Raw genomic sequence first — 20474 nt, 5'->3', positions numbered from 1 at the left:
GTGACTATTACAGGTAGGTAAGGGTGCCCAAGGTGCATGTGTTGCATCACTCTTTTTAGCCATAGAAGAAGTATCTACGGAAAGGGGCGGCATACAAATCTAATAAATAAAATTAAAATAAAATAAATAAAGTGGCTTGGTGGCCAGGTGAGGCATTTTGGGCAAGTGGGATGCTCTTTTTGGCCATGAAAGAAGCAGCCCGGTGGCCAGGCGAGGCACATGGGGGAAAATTAAGACAACTCTTGAAAAGAAGGCCTAGCCTTTTTTGGTGGGAGGGGGTATCAAAAGAAAATAAAACCTGGTTCTATTTTCAAAGAAACAGGGGTAGACAGTTGTTGCCCTCTTGTGAAAAAAATTACTCTTCAGTTGTTTTAAATCACAATGTTTTCTACTAAGACAATTATTTAAATTGGATATGACATTTTCTATCTCATTAACTCATATAAGACTCATACATATTCATTTACATTCAATGTAACTTTCTTCTAAACCCTTACACCGTCCATTTACTGTTCACGTGATTGAAAAGAATTGAAGAAGGTAATTTTTTACCAATAAGCAAATTTCAGTGCTTGATTCAGTTTGAATAATTAAAATCAATACTGCATAATTAAATGTACTATTAAAAGAGCACACTCATCAATAGTACAAGGACTGAAGCATTTAGCTGCTCTGCAAGAGGTTGGCTGGAAGCCCCTCATTCCTGCAGAAAATATAAGCACCAAACTGTATGATGTATAACTAACTTTTATACTGCTGACTATCATAATCTGATTGCAGTATTCCATAAAACAAAACCAAGAACATCAGAATAAAGCATACTGCAATGCCAAATAAAGATTATATTAGAACTGTCAACTATTAGAAAACAGGACAGAAAAGTGTATTTTTAATGCCTTTTTAAAATATTAGCAACTTCAGTTCTCTAATTTCATCAGGAATTGCATCCCCAAAATGAGCAGTGCAACAAAGAGGCTACTGAGTGGGAAGAACTTTAGGCTTACATTTAGATATATGTATACTCTCCTTACTGAACGCAATATTTTTGTAATTTTTTATCAATTACAAAAACTTTCCAAATAGTATTGGAAAAAATATGTTTCCCTCTATATGAATCCCAGCGGCCGATAAGGTCCCACAGAGTTGGCCTTCTCCGGGTCCCATCGACTAAACAATGTCATCTGGTGGGCCCCAGGGGAAGAGCCTTCTCTGTGGTGGCCCCGGCCCTCTGGAATCAACTCCCCCCGGAGATTAGAACTGCTCCCACCCTCCTTGTCTTCCGTAAACTACTTAAGACCCACCTATACTGCCAGGCATGGGGGATTTGGGACACCTTCCCCCCAGGCTTATTATAATTTATGTTTGGTATGTATGTGCTGTTTGGTTTTTAATTATGATAGGGTTTTTAGGTTTGTTTTTTTTTAATATTAGATTTGTGTCAGTATAATATTGTTTTTATCGTTGTTGTGAGCCGCCCTGAGTCTTCGGAGAGGGGCGGCATACAAATCTAATAAATTATTATTATTATTATTATTATTATTATTATTATTATTATTATTATTATTATTATTATTATTATTATTATTTTGGGGAAGATTTCAAATTTTGTGCACATAGCTGCATATTTAACAAATAGTAGTATAACCATTTTGGGCAGGATTGCCTTCCTCCTTGTCACACTGATGTCTTTTAATGTATTTATTTATTTATTTATTTATTTATCATTTATTGTTTAGATTTATATGCCGCCCAATCCCATGGGACTCAGGGCGGCTTACAGCAAGATTAAAAAAACAATTAAATAATTAAAATACAACGATTAAAAGATTAAATAACGATTAAAAGTTAAACAACAATTAAAACCCTAAATAACCTATTACAATCTTACTATCAAACATCCCAATCAAATCATATCTTGGTCAGAATAAGGTGTCAGTGTCGTGGCCCCGAGGCCTGCTGGCAAAGGGCCTTATGGAAAGCCAGTAGGGTGGGGGCAGTATGGACCTCGGGGGTAGTTGATTCCAAAGAGTTGGGGCCACAACAGAGAAGGCCCTTCCCATGGGTCCACCAACTGACATTGCTTAGTCAATGGGACCTGGAGAAGGCCAACTCCGTGGGCTCTAATACGTCTCTGGGAGGTATGCGGCAGGAGACGGTCCTGTAAATAGTCTGGTCCTAAGCCATGTAGGGCTTTATAGGTAATAACCAACATCTTGAATTGTGACTGGAGACAATTGGTAGCCAGTGCAGTACACGGAGTGTTGGTGTGATGTAGGTGTACCTAAGTACACCCACAACAGCCCTCGTGGCCAAATTCTGGACTAACTGAAGTCTCTGAACACTTTTCAAGGATAGCCCCATGCAGAGCCTGTATGTTATACTCCATGACAACCTTGTTGATTATACATCCTAGTACTCCATTCTACAGGTAAGAATTCTAGAAAAAAACATCTCCATCATGAACCTGGTCTCATCTTTCAAAGAAGTGCTAATATACCCAGTTCTTCCATACCAGGTGTGCCCCACTTCCAGTCCAGGGCCCATTAATGGTCATGGCTTGCTACGAGGCATGGCCTATTGGGAACCTGGGAGCACAAGTAGCTGGCAAGCTCACAAAACTCCATTTGTGCACAGCAATAGCGCTTAACAATGCTTTTACAGCCCTCTCTAAATGGGCTGACAGAGTCAGCATATTGCCCCCAACAATTTGGGTCCTCATTTTCACCCACCTCGGAAGGTTGGAAGGCTGAGTCAACCTTGAGCCAGTGAGATTTGAACTTGCATGCACGGAATTAGATTTCACATGTGAAACCGTCCCCTCCTGCCCACTGGCACTGCCACCACAGCCTGTCCACCAAGCGAGAAAGATTGAAGTTCACAGATCTATACCATGAACTTCCAGAGTAAGGGAAGTCAGTTCTACCTAAAGTAGGCTGGGCAAGATTAAATGACAAGGGCTGAAGGATAGGAGTTAAAGTGTTGGTAATGACCTATAAAGCCTTACATGGCATCGGACCAGAATACCTGTGGGACCGCCTTCTGCCGCACGAATCCCAGCGGCCAATCAGGTCCCACAGAGTTGGCCTTCTCCAGATTAAGTAAACAATGCCATTTGGCGGGACCCAGGGGAAGAGCCTTCTCTGTGGCGGCCCCGGCTCTCTGGAATCAACTCCCCCCGGAGATTCGAATTGCCCCTACTCTTCCCGCCTTCCGCAAGATGTTGAAGACCTATCTATGTCGACAGTCATGGGGGGAATAACTATCTCTTTCCCCTCCCACCAACTTTTTTCCTGACTGTAATACATGAGAATGGTGTGATTGTGTAGTAATGATTTATTTTAATATCTATGGGTTTTAAATTTCATTTTTTATCTAATATTGGATTTGTACTCTGTGTATTGTATTGTTGTTGTTGTGAGCCGCCCCGAGTCTTTGGAGAGGGGCGGCATACAAATCTAATAAATCTTAACCTTAATCTTAAATGACATAACTGACATAAGAAATCATTGTAGAATCTTTCTCAACTAGGACTGTAAGGGGAAACAACATTGTAACAAGTATTCCTGTTTTGGGAATTCAGGGGTACATATCTTTGCCTGCAATGAAAGAATATATGTTACTTTCGAATCCATTATAATAATGAATACGGTAGAATCAAATACTTACATAATGAAGGTAATTTAAATTAACACAGAAGACCATATGTCTAAAGTTACTCTACTGATTATTTTTAAAATTCCCACTATCCCCACAACCGTAAAATCTGAATTATTTAATGATGGAGTAAAGAAGAGAACTCTAGAGTAACATAAATTGCAGCACCTGCTGCAATTAGCTGGCTGATGATTTAAGCTACCCTCAATCCATATGTGATTTTTTTTCCCCCTCCAGATTGTATTCCCAGCAGTAAGGAGCTTTCTTATCTTTCTATGCAGAAACATTTACACTGCAGTCAGTCTTGAAACGATAATGCCCATGGAGTGCAGTATATTAAGCTAAAGAGATAAATCAATATGTTGTTCTTTTCAACATATTGAATCATTTATTTCCTCCATTTCTATAGCTGCCCATCTTATATGATTGATTCTGGGCAGCAAATCCAGTTTGTATTACCAAACTTCCCTCGGTTGTTTAAGTAGCTATAGGGGGGGAAAATCAGAAATTGAATTGAAAAGAGAATCTTGATTTTCCTTTTTCTCCTTCTAAAATTATTAAAACTGTTGTAGGGCAATACCAGTGATGGGCTGCTGCCCCCATGGGGGGGGGAGTGAGATGCAGTGGGGGTAGCAATTTTATGCACTATTTATTGAATACTTAATAGTTTTTTATTGTTCTTCCTTCTGTAGTACCTTAGTATGATCCTTAATTACTTTTAAAATAGGAAATAATTAAATAGTATGTTTTTATCCATAAACACCATTTTAATCATTATCTAGAACTGAACTTTTATAGCAATTAAAGGAAATTGAGCTACTTGCCTAATCTGTTATCATACTGAAGCTTGTGGGTTCAGTACAAAACCTTAAAATGTTTCTGTGCTCCTCAATAAATAATGCTGTCTATCATTTGTCCTTTTTGTGGCTATTCAAATAATGTGACTTAATCAACTGAAAAAAAGTCCAAGCACCTATTTTAAAACTTATCTTGATCAGTAAGTCACTCCCACCTAGTCAAATAACCTTTAAGGCACCTCCGGTCACATGATTGTCAAGCCACTCTCACCTGGTCACATGGCTGGTAACCCACTCTACCCGTTCACATGACCATCAAGCCACACTCACAAAATAAACCACGCCCACAGTGTGGCAGTAACAATTTTGGCAGCCCATCACTGGGCAATACCTACCCAATTAGTGCATAGAGAAGCAACAACGGTTACTGTAGATACGGTCTGTGGGGTTGCAGAAAATTTCCAGGAATAATAATGACAATGATCTGATTTGCTTTGTGTTCCACTCCATTTAACCTGCTATTTTCAATATTCTTCTCAGGCTAACCTAGGTATATACTGTATGGTATATAGACACACATGCACAAATTTGGATCCGAAGAATTTGTACTAATGATTCATTTTACTTCAGTTGGCCTAATTGGACATATCTACTCAGACATTTTATTCCCCTCCTCCATATAAATGAAAATATAGCTTATAACAGCTTAGAGGAAAGCACTATGAATTTAGAACCATCAACATCAATTCTAAATAATTCCTACCAAGAAAATGTTTATGCTAGATGTATTTCTATGACTGTTAAGATTAGGAAGAGGTAAAGTCGTTATTTGAAAACCTGAAATGAATTTTTAAAAACTGAAGAAACGACAGCTGATGGAGTGGTTAATTTCTTTATATGCCAGGGGCAAGTTGAATACACAGGATCCACTTTTCATCCTAAAACTGATTGACAGAGATTATAGTGGCAATTGCAAAAGAACAATTGCCATTATACGATTGCCACTATATATCCTTTCTTGATTAAGGACTATGGCAAACTTCAGGTGGAAAGTTGAAAGTCTTTATAGGCCAGAACCTTACCTACACAAAACAAAACCTGTCTCAAGGTAAACAGTTTCAGTGATTCTTTTCTCCGCCTCAGCCCCAAGAAAAAGTTCTTCCTTTGGTTTTTTACTGTACTTACAAATCCTTTATTGTAATTTCAGCAAACCAAGACAGGAAGCCTATATATAATATCACGGCAATGTGCCATTTAAGGGGAATAAATACAATAGTTTTGTGTCCCTCTCAAGGTTTTTCAAGAATGAGAACAAGCTGTGTGAATGGACTTACACTCTTATTTAACTAATAATTAAGGCAAACTACAATGCCAAGAGAAGAATATTGTTTCTCTAGTCTTGAGACAGAGAGGGATGGGATTTTATAATTTGAATAAGTTAGTACTGATTGTTCTTCTTTGCATCTTCTTTATCCAGAATTATCTTTAAATGTATTTAATTATATGCACAATTTATAGCTATCCATCTCACATGGGTCTAGGACTTTTTGTGGCTGACTCTTCATTCTCCTCAGGTGTTTCTCCTTGGGCAATTAGCCCCAATTTATTTCTTCAGGTGACACCCTCCACCTATTAGCCCTGGACAATAGGTAACTGGCATCTGTGTCCCACACCCTTTGATGTTAGAACATAAATTATTGATTTCTGGTGGGGTGTTAAGTTGAGAACTTAGCATTCAACATGGCTGTTTTGCAGAATGATGGTCCGTCCTGGGTGTTCCATTTCCCTGGACAGTTAGCCCCCAACCAATAAGCTAGAAGGGCCTACCACCACCTATACAAATCCAGCAAAAGAAGAGAGAGGAAGTGATATTTTAATGATCTCAATTGCCACCCCCCCAAAGACACATTTTCTCCACTTTGCTTTACCTGGGTTCCAACCCCCCTGTATGGGAGGCAGCATGAGGGAGTCACCACGGTGAAGTGGTTTATTCCCTCTCCAAGTGCCCAGAGAAAGGGAAATGCTTTGTTCACTCTGGACTGCCAAAGCCTCCTTAAGTGCCACCGAAACACTCCTCTGTCAGCCCAGAAAATCCCGAGATGGCCGGGATTAAAGGGGGAATGAGAGTAAACTGGCCAGGCCTTTGTGCCACTCACAAATTTCCTGGAAAATTTTTCCAAGCTTGGGTTCTTAAGTAGAAAATGGTTCTTAAGAAGAAGCAAAAAAATCTTGAACATCCGGTTCTTAAGTAGAGGCGTTCTTAGGTAGCGGTACCCCTAGTATACTAGTATCCATTTACCTTTCTCTATATGGTTCACTTTCTGTTCTTCATCTGGAGGCTTTGGGGCTGGCCACACTGATGGAGTTCTCCTTGGAAATCTTCCTTCCGTGTAATCCGATGAATGAGTGGGTTGATTGACTGCAGCCCATGTATAAAGCTGATCTTGCTTTATTTACAAGACAAAAATAAAATACAAACGTTATGCATTTTCAAAGCTATTAGCTCTCATCTGCTTTTAACAATGCAGTGCTGGCTCCGGATATTGCTTTCACATTTTACTTTATAAAACCTAAAATTGAATTTATTTTTGAAAAAAATCTTGAAAATTCTTGGCTCTACATTTGTTGAATTAGCAGTATTAAAAAGTCCATCTTTATAGCTGCCTAATAAATAACGTCAGAATATTACATTAAATATTTTAAGCCAACGTTTCTGGAAAACTCAATTGTACAAACAAGATTATCTTGATCTTGTACAAAGAAAGACTTCAGAGCAGGGATGAAATGCTCTCGGTTTGCTCGTGCCTGTCAATTGAGCCAGTCGCTTAGGTAGCACAAGGCTCTGCCCACCTGCCCAGATGCCACTATTTGGGTTATTTTACCCTCTGCCCATGCGCAAAGAATTCTGTGCATGTGCAAAGGGTAAAAGAACCCAAATGGCGGCATCTGGGCAGGTGGGTGGAGCCTTGCTCTGCATTTGTGATTGGCTCTCTGATGACCAACAGGCATGAGTGAACCAGGAGCATTTCACCTCTGCTTCAGGGAAATGTTTCAGGATATTTATGGTTTTTAATTGTTTTAATAGTTAAGATGTTTTTAATATTTTATTCTGTTGTTAAGCCACCCAGAGTGCTTTGGGAGTTGGGTGACATATACATTAGATAGATAGATAGATAGATAGATAGATAGATAGATAGATAGATAGATAGATAGATAGATAGATGATAGATAGATAGATAGATAGATAGACACATAGATACATAGATACATAAACTATATTTACAGCAGCACGAAGCTTACAACTTCAGCCTGATGGTGGTGAATCTGATTTCACCGAAACGCCGCATAGACACTCAAAATATTACACGGGGCAAAACCCGAACTCAGAACAATCTACATAGATACATAGATAGATACATAGATAGATACATAAATAGATACATAGATAGATATATAGATAGATATATAGATAGATACATAGATAGATATATAGATAATTTTTTAAAATCCCAATTACCTGTGAACTGGTAGAAGACTTATACCTTAACATTTAAAACTAAATTGCGTACAATATATGGGACAGCACAGACTCAACTCAGAAGCAACGAAGTTGCTTCGTTGTTGTTTGTTAGCCTAGTCAATTTAGTTCATAAACATGATGCCATCCTCATGTTGCTGTGGAAAATACTTTGGGAATAGAAAATCTCAAATAAACCCATTGACCTTTAAAAAGCATACATTGTGAATAACAACTTTATTTTAGGATTTTACAAAACTTGATGGCATATTAGACTAAGGTGCAATAGCTTGTTTGGTGACGTTGCCATGATGAGATTATTAATTTATAAGTACTTTAAAAACATTTGAAGCTGTAACAATATGATTTCTGTAAAAATGTGTCTGTTATATCCTAAGTACCTTGGGTATTACTATAAAGGAAAGATCAGTAAAAATACTATACTGTACACATTTATTTTTAAAAAACTCAATTTATACAACCCTGTAGTCTCTATTTGGGATATTTTAAAGGATTATATACATTAATCTGGGGTCTGGAAAAAAATCCTCTTTGAAATTCACATGATCATCCATTTCTATTTTCCTTGTCCAGCATCACCGTCAGCTATTTGGAAATGGCTATCTATTTACTTTGTAAAACCTCTTTCATGCTCACGCGTACAAAAAGTTTTGTATGCATGTGCATAAAAGCATAGCTGCTGAAAATAAAACAACAAAACAATACATTCTAACTACAATATAGTAATGTTACAAAAAGCAATGTTACAGTTTTACAATACAGTATTTGCAAATATGCAGCCTGTCATCAAGAAAATTGAACATTTAACTATGACATTTATATATTGCGTCTTCCTTTCTGTTCTTTATGTTGATAAATCAGATAGAAGTTCACCTTTGATACTTCTACAGAAGTCATTTTGGTTTACAAGGAAGCAAAGTTCTGTACTGCTACTGTCAAAATCTATCTATCTATCTATCTATCTATCTATCTATCTATCTATCTATCTATCTATCTATCTATCTATCCTTCCATCCATCCATCCATCCATCCATCCATCTATGAGAACCATACAGTTTTTCTTTAAAACTTTCAATATCAACAATAACACAATAATTGTAATAATACAAACTTTTCATCTGTTATTAAGCAGAGTAGCCTTACAAGTTAATTGCTCAGCGAAGAGCTGCTTACAAAATGTATATAACATATCCTCTTTCACAATGATGTTGGCTTCTGGTTTAAAATTGCCGAGCTATCTTACAAGGGCGAGGCACCCTATTTGCCTGCAGAATCTGGAGAGCGCATCCAGTTTCTAATCAATACAGCTACTGCCTTCTCTCATTACATTCACCCTAACAGTTCTAATTTTCTCACAGATTTGCCTTTATTCTACAGCAGTTTACAAAATAGTTACTTCCTATTGATAGGAAATTAGATTGTTAACTGCCAAGTTATCAGTTAAAGCCGTAGAGTACTTACATTAAGATGAGACCTCCAAGCTGAATTATAGGAACACTGTTGTCTTGTTTGCTTCTATACTGACGTAAGCAGGCTCATCTTATGAATAAGTAAGTAGCAACTAAAATCTTACAGTGCATTTCCCTGTAGGTATTTTAACTCCTAGCACTCTCTGTTCACAATAGTTTCAGCTCTTGGAAAATCCCCAAACAAGGTAAATTTAAGAGTCACATGTGATGAATATTGAATTAAATCAATTCACACTTAATCACTTGAAACAGTTGCAAGGAACTTATAGTGAGCTTTAGTCAGCAATATGAAAGAAGGAAAGAGAGGGGAGGGGAGGGAGGGGATGGAAGGGAGGGAGGGAGGAAAGAAGGAAGGAAAGAAGGAAAATAAAAAGTACTGTAAAATTAAAGGACAGATATTATCAGTAATTCTATTTTCTCTTCATTTTCTTTGAAGTTTATTGAATATTTTCCAGTTCTTTTTTTAATAATAAAAAGTGCCAAGTATAACAGAAAAGCAATGTCATTTCCAAAAAGCCTCCTTGGTTTTTTTAAACATTTATTTTTGATTACCAGATAATGCTCTTATTGCACTCATGTTCTTATTGCAAGCAATGTCCTTCGATGTCCATACCACTGATAGTTTTCTTTCAGAAAAAGTTACCAGTACATCCTGCTAAAATGTTTGTTTACTTCACAAAGCCTTCCCAAGATTTGTTTAGATACCTGCAGCGGTGAATTGATCCCGGTTTAACCCGGTTCTAAGAACCAGTGGTGCTGGCAGCAGGAGGCCCTGCCCACCCACTCAGGTCGCTTCTGCACATGCACAGAAGCACTGCACATGTGAACCGGTGAGGTTTAGAACCCACTACTCGATACCTAGTATAAAGAATGTAAACTTTGAGAGTAGAATGAAGTTTGTTAAATCAAATATCTCAGAATGTCCCTGCTTATCTTCAAAGTAAAAATATACTGCTCAAAAAAATAAAGGGAACACTCAAATAACAATCCTAGATCTGAATGAATGAAATATTCTTATTGAATACTTTGTTCTGTAACAAGGGTAGGCAAAGTTGGCTCTTCTATGACTTGTGGACTTCAACTCCCAGAATTCCTGAGCCAAACATGTTAGCTCAGGAATTCTGGGAGTTGAAGTCCACATGTCATCGAAAAGCCAACTTTGCCTGCCCCTGTTCTATACAAAGTTGAATGTGCACAACAGCATGTGAAATTGATTGTCAATCAGTGTTGCTTCCTAAGTGGTCAGTTTGATTTCACAGAAGTTTGATTAACTTGGAGTTATATTGTGTTGTTTAAGTGTTCCTTTTATTTTTTTAAGCAATGTATATTTCAAAACAAGATTAGAGCAGAATACCTAAATAGGAATGGGCCAGCATTGGGAAAGATGTTAAGCACTGTTTGGTGGTTTGACCTATCCAGAAAGTTCTCTTCTCTTCTATTTGTGAGCAAAGAAAGACAAGGAAACAGACATGTACTTATTGCAGTCATATTCTTATTGAAAGCGATGGAGATAAACTTTCAATGCCCATAACACTTTCTTGCTCAATGTTCAGAAAAGTGGATGCTGTTCCTTAGACATGAAGTCTCTTGGATAATACTCAGAGCCTGCCAGTGACTCAGTTGACAGGAAAACGGATGAGTCACTGGTTCATTAAAATCCCATATTAGAAGGAGAATGACATGACTCACATGTGTGTCTCTCAGTTTTTGATGCAGCATCTGAAATCTTGCTCACTCTGGAAGACTCACACAGCAGGAATGCAGAATGTGAGCACATCACATGGATGCTAAGATTCAGGGAGCCTTTCAACAAGAAATGTACAGTGGTACCTCTACCTAGGAATGCCTCTACTTATGAACTTTTCTAGATAAGAACCAGGTGTTCAAGATTTTTTTGCCTCTTCTCAAGAACCATTTTCCAAACCTGAACCTCCGAAACTCTAACCAGAAAAGGCAGGGAGAAACCTCCGTGGGACCTCTCTAGGAATCTCCTGGGGGGAAACAGGGCCAGAAAAGGTGTGGAGAAGCCTCCGTGGGGCCACTCTAGGAATCTCCTGGGAGGAAACAGGGCCTCCACCCTCCCTGTCTTTTCCCCAATTGTACACATTATTTGCTTTTACATTGATTCCTATGGGAAAAATTGCTTCTTCTTACAAACTTTTCTACTTAAGAACCTGGTCACGGAATGAATTAAGTTCATAAGTAGAGGTACCACTATATTTTCGTTTCACAGCAGATTATAGAAATTTGAGGTGAACTAAACATAAAAATATACAGCCACGTTCTGATAACTCCTGTGATGTAGCTGGAACCAATTGTATTGGCCTTTGCCATTCCATCGGATTATTTCAGAGACATGGAGAGTGGGGATCTGCTGCTTGGGTAACAGTCTACCCTCCATACTAACCTACCCAGGCTTTGTGTTCTGGGGAGTCCAGAGGATGATACCATGGTCTTTCAAGACCAAAGGATGCCAATGCAAAAAAAAAAAAGAGAAGAGGTTCTAAAAGGTAGAATGGAGAGGAACATAATAGTCCTACTTATGACCTGTAAATGGTTTGTTTTCAAATGACTCTATGATATCTAATAGGTTATAATAAAATTCAGTTCATGGATAGGCAGTGTGCAAGATGTTGCTGGAAAAGATACGGTGAGATACAATATTGCTATAGTCCTTAGAATAGGCTATGTATATAGTCTATTCTAAGGAACAATGTAATGAGTTATTTGCACAAAACAAAAATAAAAACATATATTGATCTTTGGATAGTCTTGTTATAATATGCATGGACAAGGAATATCAATGCGAACTGTTACCTCTATTCGGTAACAACAGAATTCCAAACTGAATAATATTACATCAGTGGTGATTTAAAGAAAAAGAGGAATCCAAAAGCTGATAAGATATGGTGACATAGCAAATGGACAGAATCATTAAGAATCAGGCAAACAGTGATGGGCTCCTATGGGTACAGTCAGGTATGCAGTACTGGTAGCAAAATTGTGGTTCTCCCCCACCCCCAGGCTCTGGGTATGTTTTCCCTATCGCAGTAAATGAGGTTGAATGTGTATAAATTTAATTGCATGAGTGTATGTACATACACTTTATATAGTGGATAATCAGGGGTGGGCTACTCCCCGGATGTGGGGGGAACGCAGTGGGGTAGCAAAAATGGAGCTCCACCCCAGAGCACCCAATTTGCACTGAAAGATGTTGAAACAAAATGCAGGGCATCCTGCATAAGCCACGCCCACAGTGTGGTAGTAAAAATTTTAGTAGCCCATCACTGCAGGCAACATACAAGTTTAATAAGCTATTATTATAATAGCTTCTTCGTTGTGCCATGAGTCCTTGTTTGCAAGCAAATGGTATTTCCTGCAAATATTCCAGTGAACCATTGTTGCTACTTTGTCATAGTATTGTTTGTAGTCAGACTGTGTGATCTTCTTGCAACAGTTACTATAATTAAGTTGTCCTTTGTTTCTTCAGCTTCTTTTCAGATATTTATTTAGTTACCACAAATAAATAGAGGGTAGTATTGAATTCAGGGCAGTCTTCTATAGGCTAGATTGTATATATCATTAACAGATGGCTCCGAAGTATATATCAGAGAATCTATGTTATTAGTAAAATCAACTGATTGATGACAAAGCCTGGTCTTGTACTATTGTTTTCCTACTATGACTTCCAAATCTACTACCAAACCTCATTTTCCCTGAATTAACGACTAAGAGACTTCTAAAATGAATGCATCAAGAGGTACCATTAAAAAGTAATGCAAATAAGTTGTGATAGCAACAGTTATGTGTGTAAACTTTGTTTTATAATTATTTTCGCTGGCATCCTGCTGTTCTGTTTGGGTCTATTTGACCCGAAACAAAGTTTGAGACCCTGCAAAACATTTTCCCTGCATATCTGAAACTTGAAATTACATGACTTTGCCTCATTTGAGGGGTTCTTTCTATGGGGTTGGGGGTTGGGCGGTTGCTTAGTTTTTGCTGGGCGCAAAGACTATACACTTGTTCTGTTCCCGGGTTTTTTTGACCCGGACTAAGAAAAAGGTTGATTTTAGCTACTGTAAGTGTTTTTTTTAAATACCTATTGCATTGGTATACTAATGTGAACATGCCTGATCATAAACAAATGAAAAATGAAATGAAAAAAAGTAATGTTTATTTATTTATTTTGCTCAGAAAAGACCCTCCTGCCGACTGTTTGCAATTATGTTCGCTTTATATATAGACTAGGTAGGCTGCAAGTCCCAAATTATATCCTTTTTTTAGAATGGATTTTTTGCATACGGCTAGTTGATTGGTTATCATGTTCTTCTTCATATTCCACTTGCATAACAATCACAGGCTGCATCAGTATGTGTGTGATGGGGCCATTAAACAGACCCTGTTCAAATCTGTACTCAATGCTCATCCATGCAGTCAATATGCAGTGATTGAATCCATGCAGTGATATATTGATTTATTGATTGCATGGATGATGTGATATGCTATATGTGATCATATGTGATGTTATACGTGATGACATGATATGTGCAATGGCACATATTAGCTTACTTCATGGCACAGTAATCCATAATAACTGTACAATATGCACCCTGTTGAAAAATGAGATGAAGTAACAGAAAAGTAAGTACATGATAATCAAACAACTAGTTTTAGGCAAAAAATCCATTGTGTAATAATAATAATAATAATAATAATAATAATAATAATAATAATAATAGTTGTTGTTGTTGTTGTTGTTGTTGTTATTTATTAGATTTGTATGCCGCCCCTCTCCAAGGACTATAAAGCCAACATAATAGCAAATGGGGGAGGGGTCTTTTCTGAGCAAAATAAATAAATAAAAATTATTTTTTTAATTTCATTTTTCATTTGTTTATGATCAGGCATGTTCACATTAGTATACCAATGCAATAGGTATTCATAAACACACTTACAGTAGCTAAAATCAACATTTTTTTAGTCCGGGTTAAATAGACCTGGGAACAGAACAAGTGTATAGTAAATACGAATAGAACAACAGGGTTTAAATTGGTACATTGAGTTATTAAGTAATTTAATAAATATAATTGAATGCATGGCCCAGGAACATGAAATAAAGCAGAAGAACAATTTATCAATATCTGCTGATATCTTGCTAACAGAGTTTTCAGAAACCAAAACTATGATTTTATACATGGTATAACCAAATAGAATCCACAGCAATCAGATTAACTGTATTGTTGGTAGAAGGAAGGGGAAAGGCTCAATATAACAGCTAAGACATGGCCAAGACTGACTATGGAACAGGTTATAAAATGTGCAAACTCGAAGTAAAATTAAAGCAGAAGAAAGCCAACCAGTTTTCACAATATGGTCTGGAGCATATACTCGTACTACCATTTTCAAGGAAAACATTAAGGATTACTTGAAGTCCTCTATGTCAATAATTGTGAACCAGAAAAACTGTAAAAAATTGTGAACTAGAAAAACTTAAAGAAATTTTATGAATATAAAAGGAGATTGCTGGAAAAGAAGAAAGTAAATTGGATGTTAGAACAAACTATAGAAAATGCCAAGAGGAGAAGCCCAAGCCAAGAAAGATAAAGATCTTAGGAAAGAACTTAACAATGAAGTTCAGAAAACAAGTTGTGTGTCTATCCCATCAAAGATCAGAATTGTGCAGGCAAATTGTGCAGTGATATTATATGGAAATTGGACTCTGAAGAAGCAGGACAGAAACAGTATTCAAGCTTTTGAATGTTGATATTGGAGAAAACTGCCAAGAATACCATGGATAACCAGGAAAACAAACAAATGGATCACTGAAGGAAGCGGATAATTGTGTTCTCATTTTAGGAACAAATGACCAAGCTCAAATTACCCTACTTTGAATACATTACACAAAGACCAAAACTTCCTGGAAAACTCTAGAATGGGGGGAAAATGGGGGGTGGGGGAGGTAACAAACAGCAGCAAGGCTGACAGATCAAAATGTTTAGTGGTGATGGGCACATTATATTGGATGATATGAAGAACAGTTGGGAGCAGATCTTTCTGGAGAAAACCTGTCTTTGTGATTGGTAAAAGTTGATCTCTGTTTGATAGCATATCTACTCAATCAATCAAGAATATACATTAGTTTATCTTAATATATCAATTTAGTACTACTAGTCATTTAGCAACCATTATTTAATATCTATTTTCAAAGTTGCAATAGCTGCACACACACACACACACACACACAGAGAAATTGAGAGAGAGAGAGAGAGAGAGAGAGAGAGAAAATGAGAGAGAGGGAGAGAGAGGGAGAGAGAGAGTCAAGTAATCAACTTGGCAACTGGGTCACCTTCATGGTTACTCCATTCCGTAGTTAAATGATTATTTATGATTTGATTTGATTTGATTTGATTTGTATGCCGCCCCTCTCCGCAGACTCGGATTGTGATTATGAACTGTGACCTTTTTTTGCCAGTTTCTGGTGTTCAATTTCAGTTTCTAACAAAAAAAATACCTATTAGGGAAAATGGATTTGCTCAACAACCATAGCATTTGCTTCACTGTCATGGCATTTACTTAAAGACTGCTGCAAAAATTTCAAAATAAATAAATAAATCAGGTCTGATGATGAAATGCCATAACTTATGATAATAACTACTTAGAACTGTAATCCCAGGTTTAATTACAGTTATAAGTCAAGAAGAAGATGTGCTGAAAAAAGCCTATATTGGTTAAAATGATTCCGGCTCTATGGAATCAACTTCCCCCTCCCCATGTCTGTACTGCTCCCACCCTATTGGCCTTTCATAAGGCCATGAAAACCTGGCTTTGCCGGCAGGCCTGGGGTCCATGACTCAACAACTATCATGGCCAAATTGTATGAAAGTTATGTATGCATGTTAGTGGGTTAGCTTATTAGGGCTTTTAATTAATGTTTTACAGTTTAGATTTATATTTGATTTCTTTTTATTGTTTTGTACTTTACACTGTTGTAAGCTGCCCTGAGTCCTTTGGGATTGGGCGGCATAGAAGTTGAATGAATGAATGAATGAATGAATGAATGAAAAGGACAGCATATCTTATGGACATTTAAATGACAACCCAAAGTAAGTACCCGTATTTTTTGGAGTATAAGGCACACCTCCCCCCCCCCTAAAAGAGGCTGAACATTTGGGTGCATTTTATACTCTGAATGCTTTTTATACTCTGAATGCATCTTTATACTCTGAAAAAGCTTTTTCAAAGCTTTCCCCCCCCATCCCATACAAGGCGATAACAATCTCTCTGGCTCTTCCTGGCTTGCATGCTTTTTTTCCACTAATGCACGGTCGGCGCCTTAAAAAGTCAGCCGAAATTGCCCCCAGAGCCGGGGAGATGCTGCCGGTGCTCGTTTCTTGCTTCCAGGGAAAACTGGAAGTGCGGCTTCTGGCAGAGCACCAGGCTGGCGCGCTGCCTCTTGGGCCTGGGAGGAGGATCTAAGCCGCCCTATTTAAGGATGGCTCGAAGCGGACCTCCTCCTTTTGCCCTTGGCTATCCTGAAAGCGAACACCCGCCTGCCATTCTCTATCATACAGTGTGCCTACATGGGGTCGCCTCAGGGCCGAATAGGAATTTTTGGCGGTCTCTCTTGGTGCAGCCAGTTTTTTTGCCTATTCCACACTGTCGTTAAGGATGGAGTGGTTAGGGGGTGTGCCGCAATGTAGAGATACATTGGATTAATTTGGCTTCCCTCTAGTCACTGGGGTTTGGCAGGTTAGGGGCAGAAATGGACAGTAGGAACAGCTGCACATTCTCCTTTTGGGCATCTTTTCAAGATGATGGACCGCCTCTCCCCATGAACTAGAGGTGCGTACAACTTTGGGGATTGGAGAGGGGATGCCCATGGGACTCACCTTATCCAATTTCCCTCGGGGTTTGGACGGTGAGCTCCTCCCACACGCTTATGGGCGTGGCTCGGATACAGGTGAAGGTGGCTACCTTCACCTGGATCAGCAAAGAGTTATGCCCAAGAGTTGCCATGAATGTTTTGACAGGTAAATTCCGCCCCATTAGTTGTTGGCCTCTGCAGGTCCTTTGTTTACACTGTTTTAACGTTTGAATCACGTTATTTAAATTGACATTATTCAAATTGACATTATTTAAATTTATGCTATTTAATAAAGTGACCCATTTTTAAAATCCAGCTACTGTCTCAGCGTCGTTACTCAGCTTCCTGAGCAGCTAGTCACTCTGAAGAATGCTTTTTACAACCTTAAGGAGGCGCTAATGATCTTCCCAGGTCTTACTGGCTTGCAGGCTTCTTCATTGCTGCTCTCTCCGAAGAAGGGTTTTTTTTTACAGCACTAACTAGGGGATAAAATAATGTGCTGAAGTTTACCAGACTAAGGACACTATTTCCCTCCCCCAAAACTAAAGTGCATCTTATACTTGGTATCTTCAGAAATACTTAACACATAAAAGAGCAAATGATCACAAAAATCTCTGTTAAATAGAAACAAGAGTTTAAGCTGTGGCTTACATCAAATGCTGGTGCACTTTGTTGTGCATTCTGGCCGCTAGGTTCTCTGAAGCAGTCACTGAAGGGGAGCAAAAGACCCATAGCAATGATCCAAGAACAAAGTTTCTCTGCTTCTTCTTGGGGTGCATTCTCCTGCTGACTGGAGAGCTTTTCTAGCAGAGTTCGCCCTGTGAAGGATAATGAGTTAATTAAGGTTAGACTTACCGCCATCTGCGAAGCATCACAACCTGACAGATAGAAAATATTATCTAATGCTTCATATAGTACATGTGAATAAAACACCTCTTCAAATTAGGGGCGACATGCTCCCAGTGCGTTTGGACCTGTCGGTCATCAGAGAGCCTGTCGCAAAGGCAGTACAATGCTCCGCCCACCCACCCGGACCCCGCCATTTGGCTTCTTTTATTCTCTGCAGAATGCTTTGCACATCCTCAGATGGTAAAAGAACCCAAAGGGTGGTGTCTGGGCGGGTGGACGGAGCCTCGCATTGCCTTCACGACCAACAGGCATGAGTGAGCCAGGAGCATTTCACCTCTGCTTCAAATGTTTTACTATAGCTTCAATTTGATAACACCATCATCTCAATATGATTTAGATAACACCATCTTGGATTTGGATAAGCTACAGCAGTACCTCTACTTACAAACTTAATTCGTTCCATGACCAGGTTCTCAAGTAGAAAAGTTTGTAAGAAGAAGCATTTTTTCCCATAGGAATCAATGTAAAAACAAATAAAGTGTGGGATTGGAGAAATCACAGGGAGGGTGGAGGCCTTGTTTCCTCCCAGGAGATTCCTAGACAGGCTCCGTGGAGGCATCTCCTGGCCTTTTCCAACCCTGTTTCCTCCCAGGAGATTCCTAGAGAGGCCCCCACAGAGGCTAGTAACCTAAGAAAAATGAATCAGATGTGTTGGTTTAAAAGAATAAAAAAGAAATGACATTTTTGAGCTTTCCCCTCAAGAAACATGATGTGGTTTCTGCTAACTTACCAGTCGGCCAATTTTTTCATAAATAAACCTCAATTAACCCAAATCCATCAAATGGATTAGCCTGTTTTTTCTTGAAAAACAGCAGAAAGTTCAGTTTATGCTCACATGAGCACATAAACACAATATGGCAATAGTACATAGAAGCTATCAAAAAGATACAAGAAAGCAGATTCTTAATACAAATGTTTTCAAGATGAGTTTTTATATCCCTTATAACAAATAATGAATATTGTTTTATAGAATGGAAAGATTCCGGACAACAGGAAGGAAGCTAATATAACATTAATATCTAAAAAGTGACAAGATTTGACTTTAATAAGAAACTATTGACCAGTGAAACTATTGACTTTACTGAATAATGATCATCAGTTTATTTTTTAATTTTTTATTGGATTTATATGCAATTATTTGCTTATTTGCTCTGCTACTGTTATGTTACTGCTATGGTTATTCCTATTTATAGGCAACCTTGTAACAGAGTTCTTAGTTGACTCACAAAAGAGACTATACATTCACAAGGACACTAAATCCTAAACCCATACTACAGGACTAACCTCACCAAAAACAATAGGGTTTATTTATATCCTAACATGCACAGGATACATTGTTGGTTACTCATTTGCTCTGAAATAATCACCTGTCACATTCAAAGCTACCTAATGATTTTAGAAACACAAATTGTTTCAAACAGCTGCTCGAGACAAGATTTTAAACAACAACAACAACCATTTAAATACCAGGGTATTTTCACTAGAAAAAAAATAAAAGAAGCAAATCAGACATTTTAAAAAAAATCTTCAAATAATTTAAACATATTGACCTATCAATTCAATGATTAAACTGCAGACCATTCTAAAGGACAAGAAGAAATAAACGAGCATTTTGTGACACTGTATTTTGCATTGAGTTTTTTTTTTTTAAAGGTGAAGATGCAAGACAACCTAATGAAAAATAAGCTCTCAGACTAATATTTTGCAATAAATTTAGCAGCAATGTATGAATGCTAGGACCTTTCTGTCATTTAAAAGAGTTGCTTAAGAAGTGAAACTTTCATGTAGAATTGTAACCCCTGTTGATGACACCAGGAAGAAAAAGAATAGAAAGTCCTGTTCTGTCTGCTAACCCTAACATGGCCTCTCTCCTACTGCATTATCATGTGCTTCATAAACATTTAGTATGCATATGCTTACACACAAAGCATAGCCCTTCCCTAGATGGAAGATTCTTCTTCTCAATCTATCAATACACATAGACACACACATGATTTGTTTAAATAGTCAGACTCCTAAATGTGAAACGTAGAGAACAGTACAAAAGAATTCTAGGATCTAGACCAGTGCTTCTGCATCTCAGGAACTTTAAGATGTGGAGAACTCCACATTATTCCAAAATTAATTAGCCTCCCCAAATTCCAGGAGTCAAAGTTTTAAGAGTTGAACATCTGAAAGTTGCTATGGTTGAGAAATACTACCATTTATCATCTTGTGTGGAAATTGCACCCCTACTTCGAGTC

The 20474-nt window shown here is 38.0% G+C and overlaps 1 protein-coding gene across 5 annotated transcripts in view; it reads right to left on the bottom strand.

Annotated features, from left to right (window-relative positions):
- FMN2 (formin 2) overlaps nucleotides 1–20474 on the bottom strand; it is a 624734-nt gene that overhangs the window by 184923 nt on the left and 419337 nt on the right. For all 5 annotated transcript variants that reach the window (XR_011557462.1, XM_070734020.1, XM_070734019.1 and 2 more), the window contains 2 exons: nucleotides 17974–18140; nucleotides 6751–6898 (listed from right to left, as the gene is read on the bottom strand). Coding sequence is in view for 4 of the 5 variants with exons in the window: in XM_070734020.1 (XP_070590121.1) it covers nucleotides 6751–6898; nucleotides 17974–18140 (315 nt within the window). In the remaining variant the exon portion in view is untranslated. The remainder of the gene's footprint in view (nucleotides 1–6750; nucleotides 6899–17973; nucleotides 18141–20474) is intronic.

Source organism: Erythrolamprus reginae, chromosome 1, assembly GCF_031021105.1.
Source record: "Erythrolamprus reginae isolate rEryReg1 chromosome 1, rEryReg1.hap1, whole genome shotgun sequence".
NCBI classification, from domain to species: domain Eukaryota; kingdom Metazoa; phylum Chordata; class Lepidosauria; order Squamata; family Dipsadidae; genus Erythrolamprus; species Erythrolamprus reginae.
This window is presented reverse-complemented; position numbering and strand designations above follow the sequence as displayed.